An 18,735-nucleotide genomic window follows, 5' to 3' on the forward strand; every position below is an offset into this window, starting at 1 on the left:
AGGAAGCCACGTTTTTGTTTTAATTAATCCATTCACTGTACATACAAAGTATTAAAAAACCACCCAGACCTCTCGAGGGAAGCGACGCTTTCTGAACAGACACCCTAGCGAGCTGGTTCGGTCACGGAGACGCGCGGATGGGTATAACGGACACACCAGAAAGGAGCCGGTGGGTTAATGCCTCTGTAGCCAACCTTTAGCCTTCCCCAGCTTTGCCATCTCCCCGGCATGCCCCGGGAGCGCTCACAAGTGATGATGCGAAGGCCACCTGGTCTCCGCTGGAGATTTCGAGCAGCTGTTCCCAACAGGAACAAGTGGTGTGGGCCTCCTAGGATCCAGTTTCATCCTCTGCTCAGGCCTAAAGGACTCAATTATCCATCAGCTTCCCCCAGGTCTTGAGATACCACAGAAGACCCCAAACCAACCCACTGTCTGATGTCTGGGACAAAGATCCGGGACCTTTGTTCTCCACTGGGGGTGGGGGTGGGGGTAAGGAGCTTCTGAGCTTGGGGACTTGCCTTCAGGAGAACTGGGGGTGAGCAAGGGAGATTTGGGGGTACAGCTGCCTCCAGCTCAACCATAGGACCTCAGGGTTTTGTCCCGCCAGCCTCTGTGGAAAAGCTGAGGATGGTCTCCTGCCCGTGGGACGATGGGGTATTCAGACCTGTCCTGAGTTGGGTTTGCAGCGGCTTCCAGGGAGAAGACCCCTCCCCTCCTCCAGTGTTGTGTCTAAAATAGCAAACGTCTCTTGTTTTAGCTCAGGGTCGGTCATCACTTCACCCCTTCGAGACACAGGCCAGAAGATGAGATTAGATTCTGGGTGTGTGTGTCTCAAAACCCTTCAGAAGGCAGGTGGCAGATTCAGGGGGTGCTGAGGTATCCCCCCCGCAATCCTGCCTGTAGTAGCTGGGTTTCCCTGGCCCCCTTCCTAGGCTGTGGGGGGCCTACAGAGGCCATGGGAAAGGAGAGGAGGCAGCTACTTGTGGGAGAGAGAAGACCAGGGAGAAGGCGACAGGCCTGGTGGAAGAAGACCAGAGAAAAGGCGACTGAGGGTGTGGAGTGGAGCCTGCTACTGACGCGTGTGGCGAGGCGGCCCCGGGAGGGAAACGCGTGTAGCAGAGAGGGGGTGGAGGTTAGGGCCGGGGGCTATTTCAGCAGCCACCACCCCAGCAGGGCTCCCAGCCCAGAAAGCAGGGGGAGCCCGGCGGCCCGGGGGGGCCCAGCAGCGTTGCACAGGTCGCTCTCGCAGCAGGTCCGATTGTAGCTGACCTCGAAGACGGCGTCCTTCTGCTCCGTCATGTTGCAGGTCTCGTGGGTCCGGCTGCAGCCGTACTTGGAGAACAGCGGGACCTTGCCTGCGGGGAGAGACCAAGGCAGCCGTGAGCCGGGGTTCAGGACGCCAAGGGTCTATTCCTGGCTTGAGGGGGGATCCCGGTTCTAGCCCCAGCTCTGGGCAGGGGAAGGGGAGGTGGGAGGGTCTTGCAGTCGCTCTTGGAAAGTGACCCCACCCCCCATAAGGTGGATCAGCAGCAGGGTTTGAACCCTGGACCTCTGGGCCTTTGATCTAGAGACGAGATCTAGCACTACCTAGCAGTAGTAGGTTGTTATTCTCTAGGGGACAAGTCACAGGAGGGGCAGGGGCAGCAGCCGGGATGTGTTATAGGAGCTTTATCCACCACTGACACAGAATCCAAACATCTCCACCGGCAGATCCCAGCAGCAGGAAGCCACATGAGACGGGGCAGGAGGGTCCCTGAGGCAGACACCTCTAGTACCATCCTCTAACCCCCATCTCCTCCCCCTGCCCTGCTCAGAGAGGGGAGCAACCCCCACGGGACCTCTCTGGACAGCTGGAGCTGCCCTCGAGCCGCTCCCTCCAGAGCCAAACCCTGGATTCGTTAGGTAACTTCTCAAGAGGGAAGGGAGCCTCCTTGGGACATGCCCCCCTGTTCTCCAGCCCCCATCTGCAGGGCACCCCCATTTCGAGAGAGATCCCCCCCTTTCTCCTCCCGAGGGAGCTCTCCAACCTCAGGACTCTAGTTCTCGATGGACGTCTCCTAATTTCGCCAGCATCTTGCGTTCCTCTCGTCTTGCAGGAATTTGGATGCAGGTCTCTGCAGATCTCACCCCCATGTGAGGTCCTTGGGGACCCCCCCCTTGGAGAGACTCCCCTTAAGAGGCAACCAAGGCTAGTGCAACCCCCCCCCCACCGGGAGCGGACCTGGGCGTATGGGCGTCGCCCGCGTACAGGTGTGGCCGTGCGTAGTCGAGGGACTCATCCACTTGGTCCCTCGTCTCCATCAGCATCCAGCTGCTGTAGAATAAAGTCCGTCCCCCCGCCCAGAGCTCCCCCTAGAGGCCGGGTGTGCGTCGCCGCTCCTCCCCCTTGGGGGTCCCTGGGACTCACCAATGTAGGCCTTGGTGGTCTCGCAGACTTGCTGGCCCTGCGCCGTGCAGGGGCTGCGGGAGTGGAAGCAGAGTCTGCCCACCTGGAACTCGCAGACCCGGCAGATGAGGCCGTGAGCTGCACGGAAAGACAGGAGGTAAATCAGCAGAGAGTCACTCCAAGCAGGGGGCTGGGAGCCAGGACTCCTGGGTTCTCGCCTCCGGCTCTGGGAGGGGAGTGGGGGCAGGGCCGGCTCTAGACCCCAGCGCGGCAAGCACGCGCGTGGGGCGACCCTTTCCCGGGGGGGTGGCAGGCTGGGCCGGCGGACCTGCCGCAGTCATGCCTGCAGGAGGTCCACCGGAGCCCCGGGACGACCGGACCTCCCGCAGGCATGACTGCGGAGGGGGCGCTCGTCCCACGGCTCCAGTGGACCTCCCGCAGGCATGACTGCGGACGGTTGGCTGGTCCCACGGCTCGGCTGGACCTCCTGCAGGCATGCCTGCGGCAGCTCAAGCGGAGCCGCCGGACCTGCGAACCGTCCGCAGCTGCAGGAGGTCCAGCCGAGCCGCGGGACCAGCGAACCGTCCGCAGTCATGCCTGCGGGAGGTCCGCTGCTCCTGCGGCTCGGGGGCGCCTCCCGGGCATGACTGCTTGGGGCGGCCAAAAACGTAGAGCCGCCCCTGAGTGGGGGCTAGTGGTTAGAGCAGTGGGGGCTGGGAGCCAGGACTCCTGGGTTCTTCACCCCTCACTTTTATCACCGCCCCAGAGCGCGCTAAGCTAAGCCATGGGAGCGAGGTGTCTGGGTGCAGTTTGCCGCGGCTGTTTTCTTTGCTGGATTGGCAAACTGCGAGGGGGTGGGAAGGACTCTGGCATCGAAACCCTGCACATGGGCACACACCCCACAGGGTGTGAGAGAGCCTGGGGGGCAGGGCGGGCGGGGAACCAACCTCCGAGAGGCCCTGACTCACTCGAGCGACTTACCCGGCCCTGGCGATTGGGACACGTAGGAAGCTGCCCAACAGCCGAGCGCACCTTATGCAGAGATGCGGCTGCTTCTGGGGCAGAGCACAGCTGCCCCCCCCAGTTCCAGCAGAGAGATGCAGCTGCCTCTGGGGCGAAGCGCAGAAAGTGCCCTGCAATCCCGGTGCGCAGCCGCCTCCGAGCCACCAGGGACCGGGAACACGCCCCAAATCCTGCTGCTTGGGGTTTCACACGCTGGGCGTGGATTAAACACCTGACCCTGACCATTAGCCTATCACGGGAAAGCAGTATCGCCTAGTGGTCACAGCACCCAGCTGGGGAGGTCAGGACTCCTGGGTTCTTTCCCTGGCTCTGGGAGGGGAGTGGGGGCTAGTGGTTAGAGCGGGGAGCGGGGGGTTGGGAGCCAGGACTCCTGGGTTCTCTCCTCAGGAATGTAAGCCTTCGCCGCAGCCCCGTGCATGCCAGGGAACGTACAGGAATGTGAAGAGTCCCTGAAGTGGGCGGAGGACGCCGAGGTTACCCGAGGTCAGCGTTCTAGTGGGGCGTTTCGAGCGCGCCAGCCACAGGGACACTGGAGCGAGTCGAGAGGGTTTTGAGTCATTCCAAGCGTCCACTCGACGCCCCCACGGCCCTGAAACCAGTCGTGCAGCTCCACAGCCCCCCCGCCCCGCCCCACACCCACAGACCAGCCGTCGCCGATCTCCCCGGTGCGCACCCCAGGGCGGATGAGCAAGGCCGTCACCCCACCCTCGTGGGACCAGAGCCCTCCCCACGTCACACAAGGGACTGACACCAATTCCAGAGTCTCTGCTTATTAAAAGTTAATTAAATGGAGTCTCCCCGCCCCCGCCCCCTTCAACGGGAAACATTTCCAACACGACACACAAGTACACACAGATTTTCTCTTCCCCCTTTAAACTTGGAGGGGGAAAAAAAGCAGTTTCAAGGTTCCCCATCCGGGAAGGGAGCTTAAAAAAAATTTCCCCTGGTAAGTTCCCCTCTCCAAGAGGGGAGAGAAGCCCCCAGTCTGCTCCTCAGGACAAAAAAAGCAACAAGAAAAGCAACTTCAAGGTCCCCCCCTTGAAACTGTGTTTTATTAATGACAGTTTCGAGTCCCCCCCACCTCTGGGGGAGCTGGGAGTCGCAGGCAGAAGCTGGGTTGGGGGCAGCCTCACCCCAAGGAGCTGGAAGCCCCCGAGCAAATCACAAGTTCTGGGCTGGGCAGGGAGACGGGCCAGGGACCCGTTTGCCTAAAGACACCCAGCGAGCCGGGAACCCCCAGCGAGCCGCTGCCCCCCAGGACCCCAGGAGTCCTGGCTCCCAGCCCCCTCTGCTCTAACCCCCCAGCCCCCCCTCCCAGAGCTGGGAACGGAACCCAGGAGTCCTGGCTCCGAGCCCTGCTCTGCTCTAACCCACCACACCCTCCACCCCTCCCACACCCAGGGAGAGAACCCAGGAGTCCTGGCTCCCAGCCCCCCCTGCTCTAACCACCAGCCCCCACTCCCTTCCCAGAGCTGGGGAGAGAACCCAGGAGTCCTGGCTCCCAGCCCCCTCTGCTCTAACCACTAGACCTCACTCCCCTCCCAGAGCTGGGGAGAGAACCCAGGAGTCCTGGCTCTGAGCCCCCCCGCTCTAACCACCAGCCCCCGCTCCCCATCCAGAGCTGGGGAGAGAACCCAGGAGTCCTGGCTCCCAGCCCCCCTGCTCTAACCCCCCAGCCCCCCCTCCCAGAGCCAGGAACGGAACCCAGGAGTCCTGGCTCCGAGCCCTGCTCTGCTCTAACCCACCACACCCTCCACCCCTCCCACACTCAGGGAGAGAACCCAGGAGTCCTGGCTCCCAGCCCCCCCTGCTCTAACCACCAGCCCCCACTCCCCTCCCAGAGCCAGGGAGAGAACCCAGGAGTCCTGGCTCCGAGCCCCACCCTGCTCTAACCCACCACACCTTCCACTCCCTTCCCACACCCAGGGAGAGAACCCAGGAGTCCTGCCTGGATCCCAGCCCCACTCTCCAACCACTAGACCCCACTCCCCTCCCAGGCCTAGAAAAGAACCCAGGAGTCCTGTCTCTGAGTCCCCCCCCCCATTCTAACCACTACACCCCACCCCCCTCCCCTCCCACAGCCAGGGAGAGAACCCAGGAGTCCTGGCCCCCAGGCCCCCCATTGCCACAAGGTCACTCAGGCCAGTCCCCAGTTCAGCCCTGCAGACCCAGCGTCCCTCACTCAGGATTTCCTGGGGCACAAACGCCCTCGGCAGACCCGCGACGTTCCCTCCTCCCGCACTCGGGGGCACCCACCCCAAAGTCCCCGGGGGTCTCGGGGTCACGGAGCTCAGACTCTGGCCCTGGTCCCAGCCCGATTCTCCCCCCTCCCGGCAGCCGCTGCCCCCCAGGACCCCGACACTCACCCAGGGCGCAGCAGAGCAGCAGGGACACGGCCCGGAGCAGAACGTTGCTCATCCCGGCGGGGCTCAGGGGGGCTGAAAGTGACAAGTGAGGGGGGGGGGGGTGAGCCAGGCAGGCGACAGCAGCAGGTGCAAACAGCCACTGCTGGGGAAACTAAGGCAGGTGGGGCCCAGCCTGGGTATTTATCCCTGGGTGGGGCCAGCAGCAGCCAATCAGGGGGCAGGACCCGGGGGAGGGAGCCGCCCAGATGTGGGAATTGAAAAATCAGACACAGAGAAAAGCAGGTGACTCAGTGATTGTATCCCCGGCCCGGCCTGCGGGAAACTCAACCCAGCCTGCGGTGCCCCTCACTCCCGACCCGCAGCCCCCTGCCCGCCCTGCGGTGCCCCTCACTCCCGACCCGCAGCCCCCTGCCCGCCCTGCAGTGCCCCTCACTCCCGACCCGCAGCCCCCTGCCGGTGCCCCTCACTCCCGACCCGCAGCCCCCGGCCTGCCCTGCGGTGCCCCTCACTCCCGACCCGCAGCCCCCTGCGAGCCCTGCGGTGCCCCTCACTCCCGACCCGCAGCCCCCTGCCGGTGCCCCTCACTCCCGACCCGCAGCCCCTTGCTTCCCCCAACCCCCCTGCAACTCCCTGCCCGTCCTGCCGGTGCCCCTCACTCCCGACACGCAGCCCCCTGTGGTGCCCCTCACTCCCGACCCGCAGCCCCCTGCCTGCCCTGCGGTGCCCCTTACTCCCAACCCACAGCCCCCTGCCCGCCCTGCGGTGCCCCTCACTCCCGACCTGCAGCCCCTTCCCCCCAGCTCTGCCAGTGCCCCTCACTCCCGACCCGCAGCCCCTGTCTGCCAGCCCTGCCGGTGCCCCTCACTCCCGACCCGCAGCCCCTGCCAGCCCAGCTCTGCCGGTGCCCCTCACTCCCGACCCGCAGCCCCTGCCAGCCCAGTCCTGGGCTCTGCTTGAGCAGTGACAAATGCTGCGTAAGGGTTTTGTTTGGTTTGCCCAGTGTTGGAATTGGTGGAGACTCTAAAAGCTCCTGAGCTCTGGATCCCTCACAGCTCACAGGGCTGAATTCAGGCTCCGGACCCCCAGCCTCCCCCAGGGGCAGGAACTGATTTGTGTTGTCAGAAGCGAGTTGGAAAGTGACTCAGAAAACCCGGGAAGAGAACCCAGGAGTCCTGGGTCCCAGCCCCCCCTGCTCTAACCACTAGACTCCCCCCAGAGCCGGGGAGAGAACCCAGGAGTCCTGGCTCCCGCCCCCCCCGCTCTAACCACTAGACCCCGCTCCCCACCCAGAGGCGGGGAGAGAACCCAGGAGTCCGGGCTCCCGGCCCACGGGTCGCTGAGTCACATCAACGCTCTCCAGTCCCGAGACACTTATTAAGGCTCAGGCGGCCGGGGCGGCTTGTGAAATTTCCCGGTGCTGGTAGGAGGCCTCGGCCCTGCGGGGGAGGGGAGGGAAATCACCCAGCAAGGGGGCTGCAGCCAAGGGGCAGGGACTGTCTGGCTCAGGGGGGCGGGGAATGGGGCAGGGGCCTGTCCCCTCTAGGGGGCGCCAGCTCCCCCCGGCCCCAGGGCAGGGACTGGCTGGCTCAGGGGGGCAGGGAATGGGGCAGGGGCCTGTCCCCTCTAGGGGGCGCCAGCTCCCCCCGGCCCCAGGGCAGGGACTGGCTGGCTCAGGGGGGCAGGGAATGGGGCAGGGGCCTGTCCCCTCTAGGGGGCGCCAGCTCCCCCCGGCCCCAGGGCAGGGACTGGCTGGCTCAGGGGGGCAGGGAATGGGGCAGGGGCCTGTCCCCTCTAGGGGGCGCCAGCTCCCCCCGGCCCCAGGGCAGGGACTGGCTGGCTCAGGGGGGCGGGGATCCGGATCCAGACGTTGGATGTTTCATCCTCTTTGTATGGAGCCGATTTGTGCCTCAGTTTCCCTCTCTCCGTGGCACTGCTGCCCCGTGGGGGCGGGAGGGATCCGGCTGCTCCGGGACCAGGGCCAGAGGCCGGCGGCGCGTGTCCCCCTGGCTGTCCAGGGTGGGGGCCGAACCCGGCTCAGATCAGACAAGAAGCCCCCCCCCAGGATCGGCCAATCAGCAGGAAACCCGGCCGGGGATCTGGGGGGGTCACAAGGGATCAGGGGACGAAGGGAACTTGGGGGGCTGAGGAGCCCGGGATGGGGGGAGGGGGAACCTGGGGGGGGGCCCTCCTAGGAGACAGGGGCCGGGTTGGGGCATGGACTGGCCCCGGGACGCTGGCTCAGGGACGCTGGCTCCGAGCCCGGCGCTGGCTCCGGTGCCCCCCAGAGGGGACAGGCCCCTGCCCCATTCCCAGTTTCCACCTTTCACCCACTCCGGCGGCGTCCGGCCGATAAGCGCAGAGCAAACTCGGGCGTGTCCGGAGGGACCCGGCCCAGACACGCAGCGGCCGGCGCTGGACTGAGGCCACTTCAGGCTCCTGCTTCGCCCGGGACCCAGCGACCGACCCCCAACCCCCCCCCCCATTGCTCAGGGGGCTGCAGGCGTCCGGCGCCCTCGACCGCCCACCCGCCGGCGACATGGGCCAGACCCTGCTCCTGGCAGGCACCTTCCTGCTCTGCTGGGCCACCGGTGCGGCTGGGGACCCCCTGCGAGGGGCACGGGCCCCCCCAGCCCCAGGGCAGGGACTGGCTGGCTCAGGGAGGTGGGAATGGGGCAGGGGCCTGGCCCCTCTGGGGGGCGCTGGCTCCCCCGGCCCCAGGGCAGGACTGGCTGGCTCAGGGGTGCGGGGACCCGGATCCAGACATTGGAATGTTTTGTCCTCTTTGTATGGAGCCGATTTGTGCCTCGGTTTCCCTCTCTCCGTGGCTCTGCTGCCCCGTGGGGGCGAGAGGAATCCGGCTGCTCCGGGACCAGGGCCAGAGGCCGGTGGCGCGTGTCCCCCTTGCTGTCCGGGGTGGGGGCCGAACCTGGCTCAGATCAGACAAGAAGCCCCCCCCAGGATCGGCCAATCAGCTGGAAACCCGGCCAGGGATCTGGGGGGTCACAAGGGATCGGGGGACGAAGGGAACTTGGGGGGCTGAGGAGTCCGGGTTGGGGGGAGGGGGGACTCTGGAGGGGGGGGCGCTCCCAGACTCATAGACTTTAAGGTCAGAAGGGACCTTTATGATCATCTAGTCTGACCTCCCGCACAACGCAGGCCACAGAATCTCACCCACCCACTCCTGCAACAACCCCCTAACCTATGTCTGAGTTATTGACGTCCCCAAATCGCGGTTTGAAGACCTCAAGCTGCAGAGAATCCTCCAGCAAGTGACCCGTGTCCCACGCTGCAGAGGAAGGCGAAAAACCCCCAGGGCTTCTGCCAATCTGCCCTGGAGGAAAATTCCTTCCCGACCCCAAATATGGCGATCAGTTAAACCCTGAGCATGTGGGCAAGACTCACCAGCCAGCACCCAGGAAAGAATTCTCTGTAGTAACTCAGATCCCAACCCAGCTAACATCCCATCCCAGACCACTGGGCATACTTACCTGCTGATAATCAAAGATCAATTGCCAAAATTAATTGCCAAAGTTAGGCTATCCCATCATACCATCCCTTCCATAAACTTACCAAGCTTAGTCTTAAAGCCAGATATGTCTTTTGCCCCCACTGCTCCCCTTGGGAGGCTGTTCCAGAACTTCACTCCTCCAATGGTTAGAAACCTTCGTCTAATTTCAAGTCTAAACTTCCTAGTGTCCAGTTTATATCCATTTGTTCTTGTGTCCACATTGGTACTAAGCTTAAATAATTCCTCTCCCTCCCTAATATTAATCCCTCTGATATATTTATAGAGAGCAATCATACCCCCCGCAGCCTTTTGGTTAGGCTAAACAAGCCAAGCTCTTTCAGTCTCCTTTCATAAGACAGGGTTTCCATTCCTCGGATCATCCTAGTAGCCCGTCTCTGAACCTGTTCCAGTTTGAATTCATCCTTCTTAAACACGGGAGCCCAGAACTGCACCCAGGATTCCAGATGAGGTCTCACCAACGCCTTGTATAACGGGACTAGCACCTCCTTATCTCTACTGGAAATACCTCGCCTGATGCATCCCAAAACTGCATTAGCTTTTTTCACGGCCATATCACATTGGCGGCTCATAGTCATCTTGTGATCAACCAATACTCCGAGGTCCTTCTCCTCCTCTGTTACTTCCAACTGATGTGTCCCCAGCTTATAACTAAAATTCTTGTTATTAATTCCTAAATGCCCGACCTTGCGCTTTTCACTATTACATTTCATCCTATTACTATTACTCCAGTTTACAAGGTCACCCAGATCTTCCTGTGAGATATCCCGGTCCTGCTCTGTATTGGCCAATACCTCCCAGCTTTGTGTCAGCCACAAACTTTATTAGCACATTCCCACTTTTTGTGCCAAGGTCAGTAATAAGGGGCCGGGTTGGGGCATGGACTGGCCCCGTGACACCAGCTCAGGGACACCGGCTCTGAGCCAGGCAGCGCCCCCCGGTGGGGAGTCGCCCCGTTTCGTTTGGACCTTCCCCCGCCTGGAAGCCGTGGGTCTGACTATCAAGGAGATGTGGCCGGCCCCATTCCCATTCCGGCACCCCCCAGAGGGGACAGGCCCCTGCCCCATTCCCGCCCCCCCGAGCCAGCCAGTCCCGCCCTGGGGCCAGGTGGGAGCCGGTGCCCCCCAGAGGGGACAGGCCCCTGCCCCATTCCCCGCCCCCCTGAGCCAGCCAGTCCCTGCCCTGGGGCCAGGTGGGAGCCGGTGCCCCCCAGAGGGGACAGGCCCCTGCCCCATTCCCTGCCCCTCTGAGCCAGCCAGTCCCTGCCCTGGGGCCGGGGGGAGCCAGCGCCCCCCAGAGGGGACAGGCCCCTGCCCCATTCCCACCCCCCATGAGCCATCCAGTCCCTGCCCTGGGGCCGGGGGGAGCCGGCGCCCCCTAGAGGGGACAGGCCCCTGCCCCATTCCCCGCCCCCCTGAGCCAGCCAGGCCCTGGGGCCGGGGGGGAGCCGGCGCCCCCCAGAGGGGACAGGCCCCTGCCCCATTCCCGCCCCCCTGAGCCAGCCAGTCCCTGCCCTGGGGCTGGGGGGAGCCGGCGCCCCCCAGAGGGGACAGGCCCCTGCCCCGTTCCCCACCCCCCTGAGCCAGCCAGTCCCTGCCCTGGGGCCGGGGGGAGCCGGTGCCCCCTAGAGGGGACAGGCCCCTGCCCCATTCCCTGCCCCCCTGAGCCAGCCAGTCCCTGCCCTGGGGCCGGGGGGAGCCGGCGCCCCCCAGAGGGGACAGGCCCCTGCCCCATTCCCTGCCCCCCCGAGCCAGCCAGTCCCTGCCCTGGGGCCGGGGGGAGCCGGCGCCCCCCAGAGGGGACAGGCCCCTGCCCCATTCCCGCCCCCCTGAACCAGCCAGTCCCTGCCCTGGGGCCGGGGGGAGCCGGCGCCCCCCAGAGGGGACAGGCCCCTGCCCCGTTCCCAGTTTCTACCTTTCACCCACTCCGGCGGCGTCAGGCCGATAAGCGCAGAGCAAACTCGGGCGTGTCCGGAGGGACCCGGCCCAGACACGCAGCGGCCGGCGCTGGACTGAGGCCACTTCAGGCTCCTGCTTCGCCCGGGACCCAGCGACCGACCCCCAACCCCCCCCCCCATTGCTCAGGGGGCTGCAGGCGTCCGGCGCCCTCGACCGCCCACCCGCCGGCGACATGGGCCAGACCCTGCTCCTGGCGGGCACCTTCCTGCTCTGCTGGGCCACCGGTGCGGCTGGGACCCCCTGCGAGGGGCACGGGCCACCCGGCCCCAGGGCGGGACGGGCTGGCTCAGGGGGGCGGGAATGGGGCAGGGGCCAGTCCCCTCTGGGGGGCGCCGGCTCCCACCCGGCCCCAGGGCAGGGCCTGGCTGGCTCAGGGGGGCGGGAATGGGGCAGGGGCCAGTCCCCTCTGGGGGGCGCCGGCTCCCACCCGGCCCCAGGGCAGGGCCTGGCTGGCTCAGGGGGGCGGGGACCCGGCTCAGATCAGACAAGAAGCCCCCCCCCAGGATCGGCCAATCAGCAGGAAACCCGGCCGGGGATCTGGGGGGTCACAAGGAATCGGGGGACGAAGGGAACTTGGGAGGCTGAGGAGCCCGGGGGGGGGAGGGGGGACCCCGGAGGGGGGGGGCTCGTAGACTCATAGACTTTAAGGTCAGAAGGGACCATTATGATCATCTAGTCCGACCTCCTGCACAACGCAGGCCACAGAATCTCACACACCCACTCCTGTATCAAACCCCTAACCTGTGTCTGAGCTACTGACGTCCCCAAATTGCGGTTTGAAGACCTCAAGCTGCAGAGAATCCTCCAGCCAGTGACCCGTGTCCCATGCTGCAGAGGAAGGCGAAAAACCCCCCAGGGCCTCTGCCAATCTGCCCTGGAGGAAAATTCCTTCCCGACCCCAAATATGGCGACCAGCTAAACCCTGAGCATGTGGGCAAGACTCACCCGCCAGCACCCAGGAGAGAATTCTCTGCAGTAACTCAGATCCCACCCCATCTAACATCCCATCACAGACCACTGGGCCTATTTACTGCTAATAGTCAAACACCAATCAATTGCCAAACTCAGGCTATCCCAGCATCCCATCCCCTCCATAAACTTATCAAGCTCAGTCTTGAAGCCAGATATGTCTTTTGCCCCCACTGCTCCCCTTGGGAGGCTGTTCCAGGACTTCACTCCTCTAATGGTTAGAAACCTTCGTCTAATTTCAAGTCTAAACTTCCTAGTGTCCAGTTTATATCCATTTGTTCTTGTGTCCACACTGGTACTGAGCTTAAATAATTCCTCTCCCTCCCTGATATTTATCCCGCTGATATATTTATACAGAGCAATCATATCCCCCCTCAACCTTCTTTTGGTTCGGCTAAACAAGCCAAGCTCTTTGTGTCTGCTTTCATAAGACAGGTTTTCCATTCCTCGGATCATCCTAGTAGCCCGTCTCTGCACCTGTTCCAGTTTGAATTCATCCTTCTTAAACATGGGAGACCAGAACTGCACACACTATTCCAGATGAGGTCTCACCAGTGCCTTGTATAACGGTACTAACACCTCCTTATCTTTGCTGGAAATACCTCGCCTGATGCATCCTAAAACCGCATTAGCTTTTTTAACGGCCATATCACATTGGCGTCTCACAGTCATCCTGTGATCAACCAATACTCCGAGGTCCTTCTCCTCCTCTGTTACTTCCAACTGATGCCTCCCCAGCTTATAACAAAAAATCGTGTTATTAATCCTAAATGCATGCCCTTGCGCTTTTTACGATTACATTTCATCCTATTACTATTACTCCAGTTTACAAGGTCACCCAGATCTTCCTGTCGGATACCCCGGTCCTGCTCTGGGTTAGCCAATACCTCCCAGCTTCCTGTCAGCCGCAAACTTTATTAGCACATTCCCGCTTTTTTGCCAAGGTTAGTAATAAGGGGCCGGGTTGGGGCATGGACTGGCCCCGTGATGCCGGCTCAGGGACGCCGGCTCCGAGCCAGGCAGCGCCCCCCGGTGGGGAGTCGCCCCGTTTCGTTTGGACCTGCCCCCACCTGGAAGCCGTGGGTCTGACTATCAAGGAGATGTGGCCGGCCCCATTCCCATTCCGGCGCCCCCCAGAGGGGACAGGCCCCTGCCCCATTCCCGCCCCCCTGAACCAGCCAGGCCCTGCCCTGGGGCCGGGGGGAGCCGGCGCCCCCCAGAGGGGACAGGCCCCTGCCCCGTTCCCAGTTTCCACCTTTCACCCACTCCGGCGGCGTCCGGCCGATAAGCGCAGAGTAAACTCGGGCGTGTCCAGAGGGACCCGGCCCAGACACGCAGCGGCCGGCGCTGGACTGAGGCCACTTCAGGCTCCTGCTTCGCCCGGGACCCAGCGACCGACCCCCAACCCCCCCCCCCATTGCTCAGGGGGCTGCAGGCGTCCGGCGCCCTCGACCGCCCACCCGCCGGCGACATGGGCCAGACCCTGCTCCTGGCGGGCACCTTCCTGCTCTGCTGGGCCACCGGTGCGGCTGGGACCCCCTGCGAGGGGCACGGGCCACCCGGCCCCAGGGCGGGACGGGCTGGCTCAGGGGGGTGGGGAATGGGGCAGGGGCCAGTCCCCTCTGGGGGGCGCTGGCTCCCCCCGGCCCCACGGCGGGGGGGCTCTGGGCTCTGGGGGCAGGGAATGGGGCAGGGGCCTGTCCCCTCTGGGGGCCGCCGACTCCCACCCGGCCCCACGGCGGGGGGGCTCTGGGCTCTGGGGGCAGGGAATGGGGCAGGGGCCTGTCCCCTCTGGGGGCGCCGGCTCCCACCCGGCCCCACGGTGGGCGGGGGGGCGAGGAGCTCTGGGGGGCAGGGCGGGTGCCGGTGGGGCTGACGGGGTGTCCGTCTCTCGGCAGGGGGGGCCCTGCAGTGCCGTGTGTGCGAGGTGGGGAACCCCTACGAGGGCTGCGTGTGGGGCCAGGGGACGTGCACGGCCCCCCCCGGGGGCGTCTGCTGGAGCCACGTCGCCAGCTTCGGTGAGTCCCCATGGGGGGCGCTGGGCTGGGCCTCGGGGGCGGGGAGGTGTCGAGGCAGCCGGGGCTGGGGGCAGGAAGGCTGGGGTTGGGGGGGCTGGAGGTGGGGGGCTCATTGCTGGGGGGGCAGGGGGCTGGCAATGTGAGGCTGGGGGGCAGAGGCCAGGAGGTGTGGGGCAGGGGGAGCTGGGACCAGGGGTCAGAGGTGGGGGGCTGGAGGGGTGGGGGGGTTGAGGCCTGAGGGGCAGGAAGGCGGCGCTTGGGGGGGCTGGAGGTGGGGGGCTCATTGCTGGGGGGGCAGGGGGCTGGCAATGTGAGGCTGGGGGGCAGAGGCCAGGAGGTGTGGGGCAGGGGGAGCTGGGACCAGGGGTCAGAGGTGGGGGGCTGGAGGTTTTTGGGGGTTGAGGCCTGAGGGGCAGGGGGCTGGAGGTGGGGGGGGCTGGAGGTGGGGGGCTCTTTGCCGGGGGGGCAGGGGGCTGGCAATGTGAGGCTGGGGGGCAGAGGCCGGGAGGGGTGGGGCAGGGGGAGCTGGGACCAGGGGTCAGAGGTGGGGGGCTGGAGGTTTTTGGGGGTTGAGGCCTGAGGGGCAGGGGGCTGGAGGTGGGGGGGGCTGGAGGTGGGGGGCTCTTTGCCGGGGGGGCAGGGGGCTGGCAATGTGAGGCTGGGGGGCAGAGGCCGGGAGGGGTGGGGCAGGGGGAGCTGGGACCAGGGGTCAGAGGTGGGGGCTGGAGGTTTTTGGGGGGTTGAGGCCTGAGGGGCAGGGGGCTGGAGGTGGGGGGGGGGCTGGAGGTGGGGGGCTCATTGCCGGGGGGGCAGGGGGCTGGCACTGTGAGGCTGGGGGGCAGAGGCCGGGAGGGGTGGGGCAGGGGGAGCTGGGACCAGGGGTCAGAGGTGGGGGGCTGGAGGTTTTTGGGGGGCTGAGGCCTGAGGGGCAGGGGGCTGGAGGTGGGGGGGGGCTGGCGTCGTTCTGAGTCCGCCCCCCCGACACAGGCTCGTCTCCCCCCAGGCCCCCTCTTCTCGCTGTCGACTCTGGGCTGCCACCCCCCTGGGACCCCCTGCGACGCCGCCGGGCTCCTGGACCCCTTCTTCGGCTTCACCTATAACCGCACCTGCTGCAACGGCACCGACCTCTGCAACGCGCCCCCCGCCCTGCCCGCCCGCTGGCCCTGGAGCCGCGCCCCCCGCCCCCTCCGCTCCCCCCACGCTGGCCTGCTGGGGGCGCTGGCGCTCTGGGCCCTGCACTGAGCCCCCCGCCCCCGCTCCCCACGACTCCCCCAGCACCCAGCCTCCACAGAGACCCTACGATAACAAACCGGCCCCCAGAGACCCTACGATAACCAACCGGCCCCCCGAGACCCTACGATAACCGACCAGCCCCGAGAGACCCTACAATAACAAGCCAGCCGCTGAGAGACCCTACGATAACCAACCAGCCCCGAGAGACCCAATGATAACCTACTGCCCCCCGAGAGACCCTACGATAACAAACCAGCCCCCCGAGAGACCCTACGATAACCAACCGGCCCCGAGAGACCCTACGATAACCAACCAGCCACTGAGAGACCCTACGATAACCAACCGGCCCCAAGAGACCCTACGATAACCAACCGGCCCCAAGAGACCCTACGATAACCAACCAGCCACTGAGAGACCCTACAATAACCAACCGGCGCCCGAGAGACCCTACGATAACAAACCGGCCCAGAGAGACCCTACAATAACCAACCGGCCCCGAGGAACCCTACAATAACAAACCGGCCCAGAGAGACCCTACAATAACCTACCACCCCCTGAGAGATCCTACAATAACAAACCATCCCCTGAGAGACCCTACGATAACCAACCGGCCCTGAGAGACCCTACAATAACAAACCAGCCCCCAGAAACCCTACAATAACCAACCGGCCCCGAGAGACCCTACAATAACAAACCATCCCCTAAGAGACCCTACAATAACCAACCGGGCCCGAGAGACCCTACAATAACCTACCACTCCCTGAGAGACCCTACAATAACCAACCAGCCCCGAGAGACCCTATGATAACAAACATCCAACGAAGACATGCATCCGACGAAGTGGGGATTCACCCACGAAAGCTCATGCTCCCAAACGTCTGTTATTCTATCAGGTGCCCCAGGACTCTTTGCTGCTTTAACAGATCCAGACTAACACGGCTACCCCTCTGGTACAATAACAAACCGGCCGCCGGGGGACCCTACAATAACAAACCAGTCTCTGAGTGACCTGCCAGAACAAATTGGCCCACTCAGTCTCCAGCACCCTCAAGAGATCTTACAAAAAGAAACTGGCCCCTGTGCAAGCCTGGCCCTCAAGAAAGACCCTACAATAACAAACCGCAATGTCAACAGTCCCGGGAGACCCTACACTAACAAACCAGCTCTGCGACCTTAGGAGGAGCCCGACCTCAATAAACACATTAATGAGCTGACGATGTGTCTGGTGCTTTGAAAAGCAAATGGAGCTGGGGGCTGGGCGCCAGGACTCCTGGGTTCTATCCCGAGTTCTGTGAGCTGGCGGGAGGTGCGGGAGAGCCCAGGGCTGGGCTAGCAGCAGCTGCGGCTCGGGAGTGAGGGGCACCGGCAGGGCTGGGGGGCTCAGGGGGCTGCGGGTCAGGAGTGAGGGGCACCGGCAGGGCTGGGGGGCTCAGGGGGCTGCGGGTCGGGAGTGAGGGGCACCGGCAGGGCTGGGGAGCTCAGGGGGCTGCGGGTCGGGAGTGAGGGGCACCGGCAGGGCTGGGGAGCTCAGGGGGCTGCGGGTCGGGAGTGAGGGGCACCGGCAGGGCTGGGGAGCTCAGGGGGCTGCGGGTCGGGAGTGAGGGGCACCGGCAGAGCTGAGGGGGGCAGGGCTGGGCTAGCAGGGGCTGCGGGTCGGGAGTGAGGGGCACCGGCAGAGCTGGGGGGCTCAGGGGGCTGCGGGTCGGGAGTGAGGGGCACCGGCAGGGCTGGGGAGCTCAGGGGGCTGCGGGTCGGGAGTGAGGGGCACTGGCAGAGGTGGGGGGCTCAGGGGGCTGCGGGTCGGGAGTGAGGGGCACCACGTACCCAGAGAAGGGGGGTTCTCCCGCCTAGGCCAGTGCTGGATGGGGTGTGAGGGAATGAGAATGGGGAGGGGGAGGAGGATTCTGATTGGTCGTTCCAGCGCTGATGTCATAACCCCACAATAAGAGGGTTCCAACCCAGCAGCTGGGGGGCTGGGGCTGGGGCATCATGGGGGGGTGGGATGGGTGGCAATGGGGCACTGGGGCAGAATGGGGCTGTGGGGGGGATGGGATGGAGCTATGGGGGGGGAACAGGGCTGTGGGGGGGGATGGGGCTGTGGGGGGAATGGGACATTGGGGTGGGGGCCCCACAAACCCAGTGGACAGGTGGCTCCCTCCTATGGGCTGAGCTTGGGGAGCGGGGCGCTGGGATCGGGGTGGCTGGGTGGACGGGGCTGAGGCTGGGCAGGTGGGTGGGGAGTGGGGGGATCTGGGGGCGGCTGGAGCTGGGGGTGGGTAGGTGGGTGGGGGGATGGGGAGTGTGGGGATTTGGGGGCGGCTGGAGCTGGGGGTGGGTAGGTGGGGGGAGGGGGAGGGGGGGATCTGGGGGGGCTGGAGCTGGGGGTGGGGAGTGGGGGGAGTGGGGGTGGGGGGGGCTGGAGCTGGGGTCGGTCAGTGGGGGAGGGGGAGGGGGAGTGGCTGGAGCAGGGGGTGGGCAGGTGGGTGGGGGATGGGGAGTGGGGGGATCTGGGGGTGGCTGGAGCTGGGGGTGGGTAGGTGGGGGGAGGGGGAGTGGGGGGACTGGAGCTGGGGTTGGTCGGTCGGTGGGGGAGGGGGAGGGGGAGGGGGAGAGGGAGTGGCTGAAGCTGGGGGTGGGTAGGTGGGTGGGGGGATGGGGAGTGGGGGGATCTGGGTGTGGCTGGAGCTGGGGGTGGGTAGGTGGGGGGAGGGGGAGTGGGGGGACTGGAGCTGGGGTTGGTCGGTCGGTGGGGGAGGGGGAGGGGGAGGGGGAGGGGGAGAGGGAGTGGCTGAAGCTGGGGGTGGGTAGGTGGGTGGGGGGATGGGGAGTGGGGGGATCTGGGGGTGGCTGGAGCTGGGGGTGGGTAGGTGGGGGGAGGGGGAGGGGGAGTGGGGGGGCTGGAGCTGGGGTTGGTCGGTCGGTGGGGGAGGGGGAGGGGGAGTGGGGGGGCTGGAGCTGGGGGGCGTCGGTCGGTGCCTGGCAGGACACCCCAGGGTCTGTCTGACACCGGCAGCCGCCCGGGACCCGATTCCCAGCGGGGGCGACTCCCCTTCCCCCAGCCGGGGCCTTGGCCCAGCGTCCCGGCCCTTCCCCGGGGTTCGCTCCCCCCAGAGCTCCTGGGAACCGAGAACTCAGCGGGGACATGGCCAGCCCCCCCCCCCCCCCCCCGATGGGGCCCCTCAGACGGGACCCCCCCGGCGCTCTCGCTTACAGCTCAACGTTCCCTGGCTCCACACACTGCCCCCCACCCGCCACG

General features: G+C 65.3%; 1 protein-coding gene across 2 annotated transcripts; it reads right to left on the reverse strand.

The window, feature by feature from the left end:
* Window positions 1-6: 6 nt before the first annotated feature.
* On the reverse strand, window positions 7-17,427 carry LOC123344923 (lymphocyte antigen 6 complex locus protein G6c-like). 2 transcript variants are annotated; one of them, XM_044981426.1, is made up of 4 exons: window positions 17,304-17,427; window positions 5,776-5,847; window positions 2,408-2,524; window positions 7-1,355 (listed from the first exon to the last, which is right to left on the reverse strand). In XM_044981426.1, the coding sequence occupies exons 1-4, from the start codon at window positions 17,410-17,412 to the stop codon at window positions 1,147-1,149; spliced, it is 507 nt and encodes a 168-aa protein (XP_044837361.1). In that variant the 5' UTR covers window positions 17,413-17,427; the 3' UTR covers window positions 7-1,146. The 2 variants fall into 2 exon arrangements, with proteins under 2 accessions (XP_044837361.1, XP_044837362.1); XM_044981427.1 differs by lacking the exon at window positions 5,776-5,847.
* Window positions 17,428-18,735: the final 1,308 nt, after the last annotated feature.

This window comes from Mauremys mutica, chromosome 12 (genome assembly GCF_020497125.1).
Source record: "Mauremys mutica isolate MM-2020 ecotype Southern chromosome 12, ASM2049712v1, whole genome shotgun sequence".
Classification (NCBI taxonomy): domain Eukaryota; kingdom Metazoa; phylum Chordata; order Testudines; family Geoemydidae; genus Mauremys; species Mauremys mutica.

Coding starts and splice junctions, on each gene's coding strand:
- LOC123344923 (XM_044981426.1), bottom strand. CDS start 17,412: ATGACATCAGCGCTGGAACGACCAATCAGAATCCTCCTCCCCCTCCCC. Junction 5,848..17,303: donor GGAGAACCCCCCTTCTCTGG/GTACGTGGTGCC, acceptor TGTCACTTTCAG/CCCCCCTGAGCCCCGCCGGG. Junction 2,525..5,775: donor GCTGCTCTGCTGCGCCCTGG/GTGAGTGTCGGG, acceptor CTTTCCGTGCAG/CTCACGGCCTCATCTGCCGG.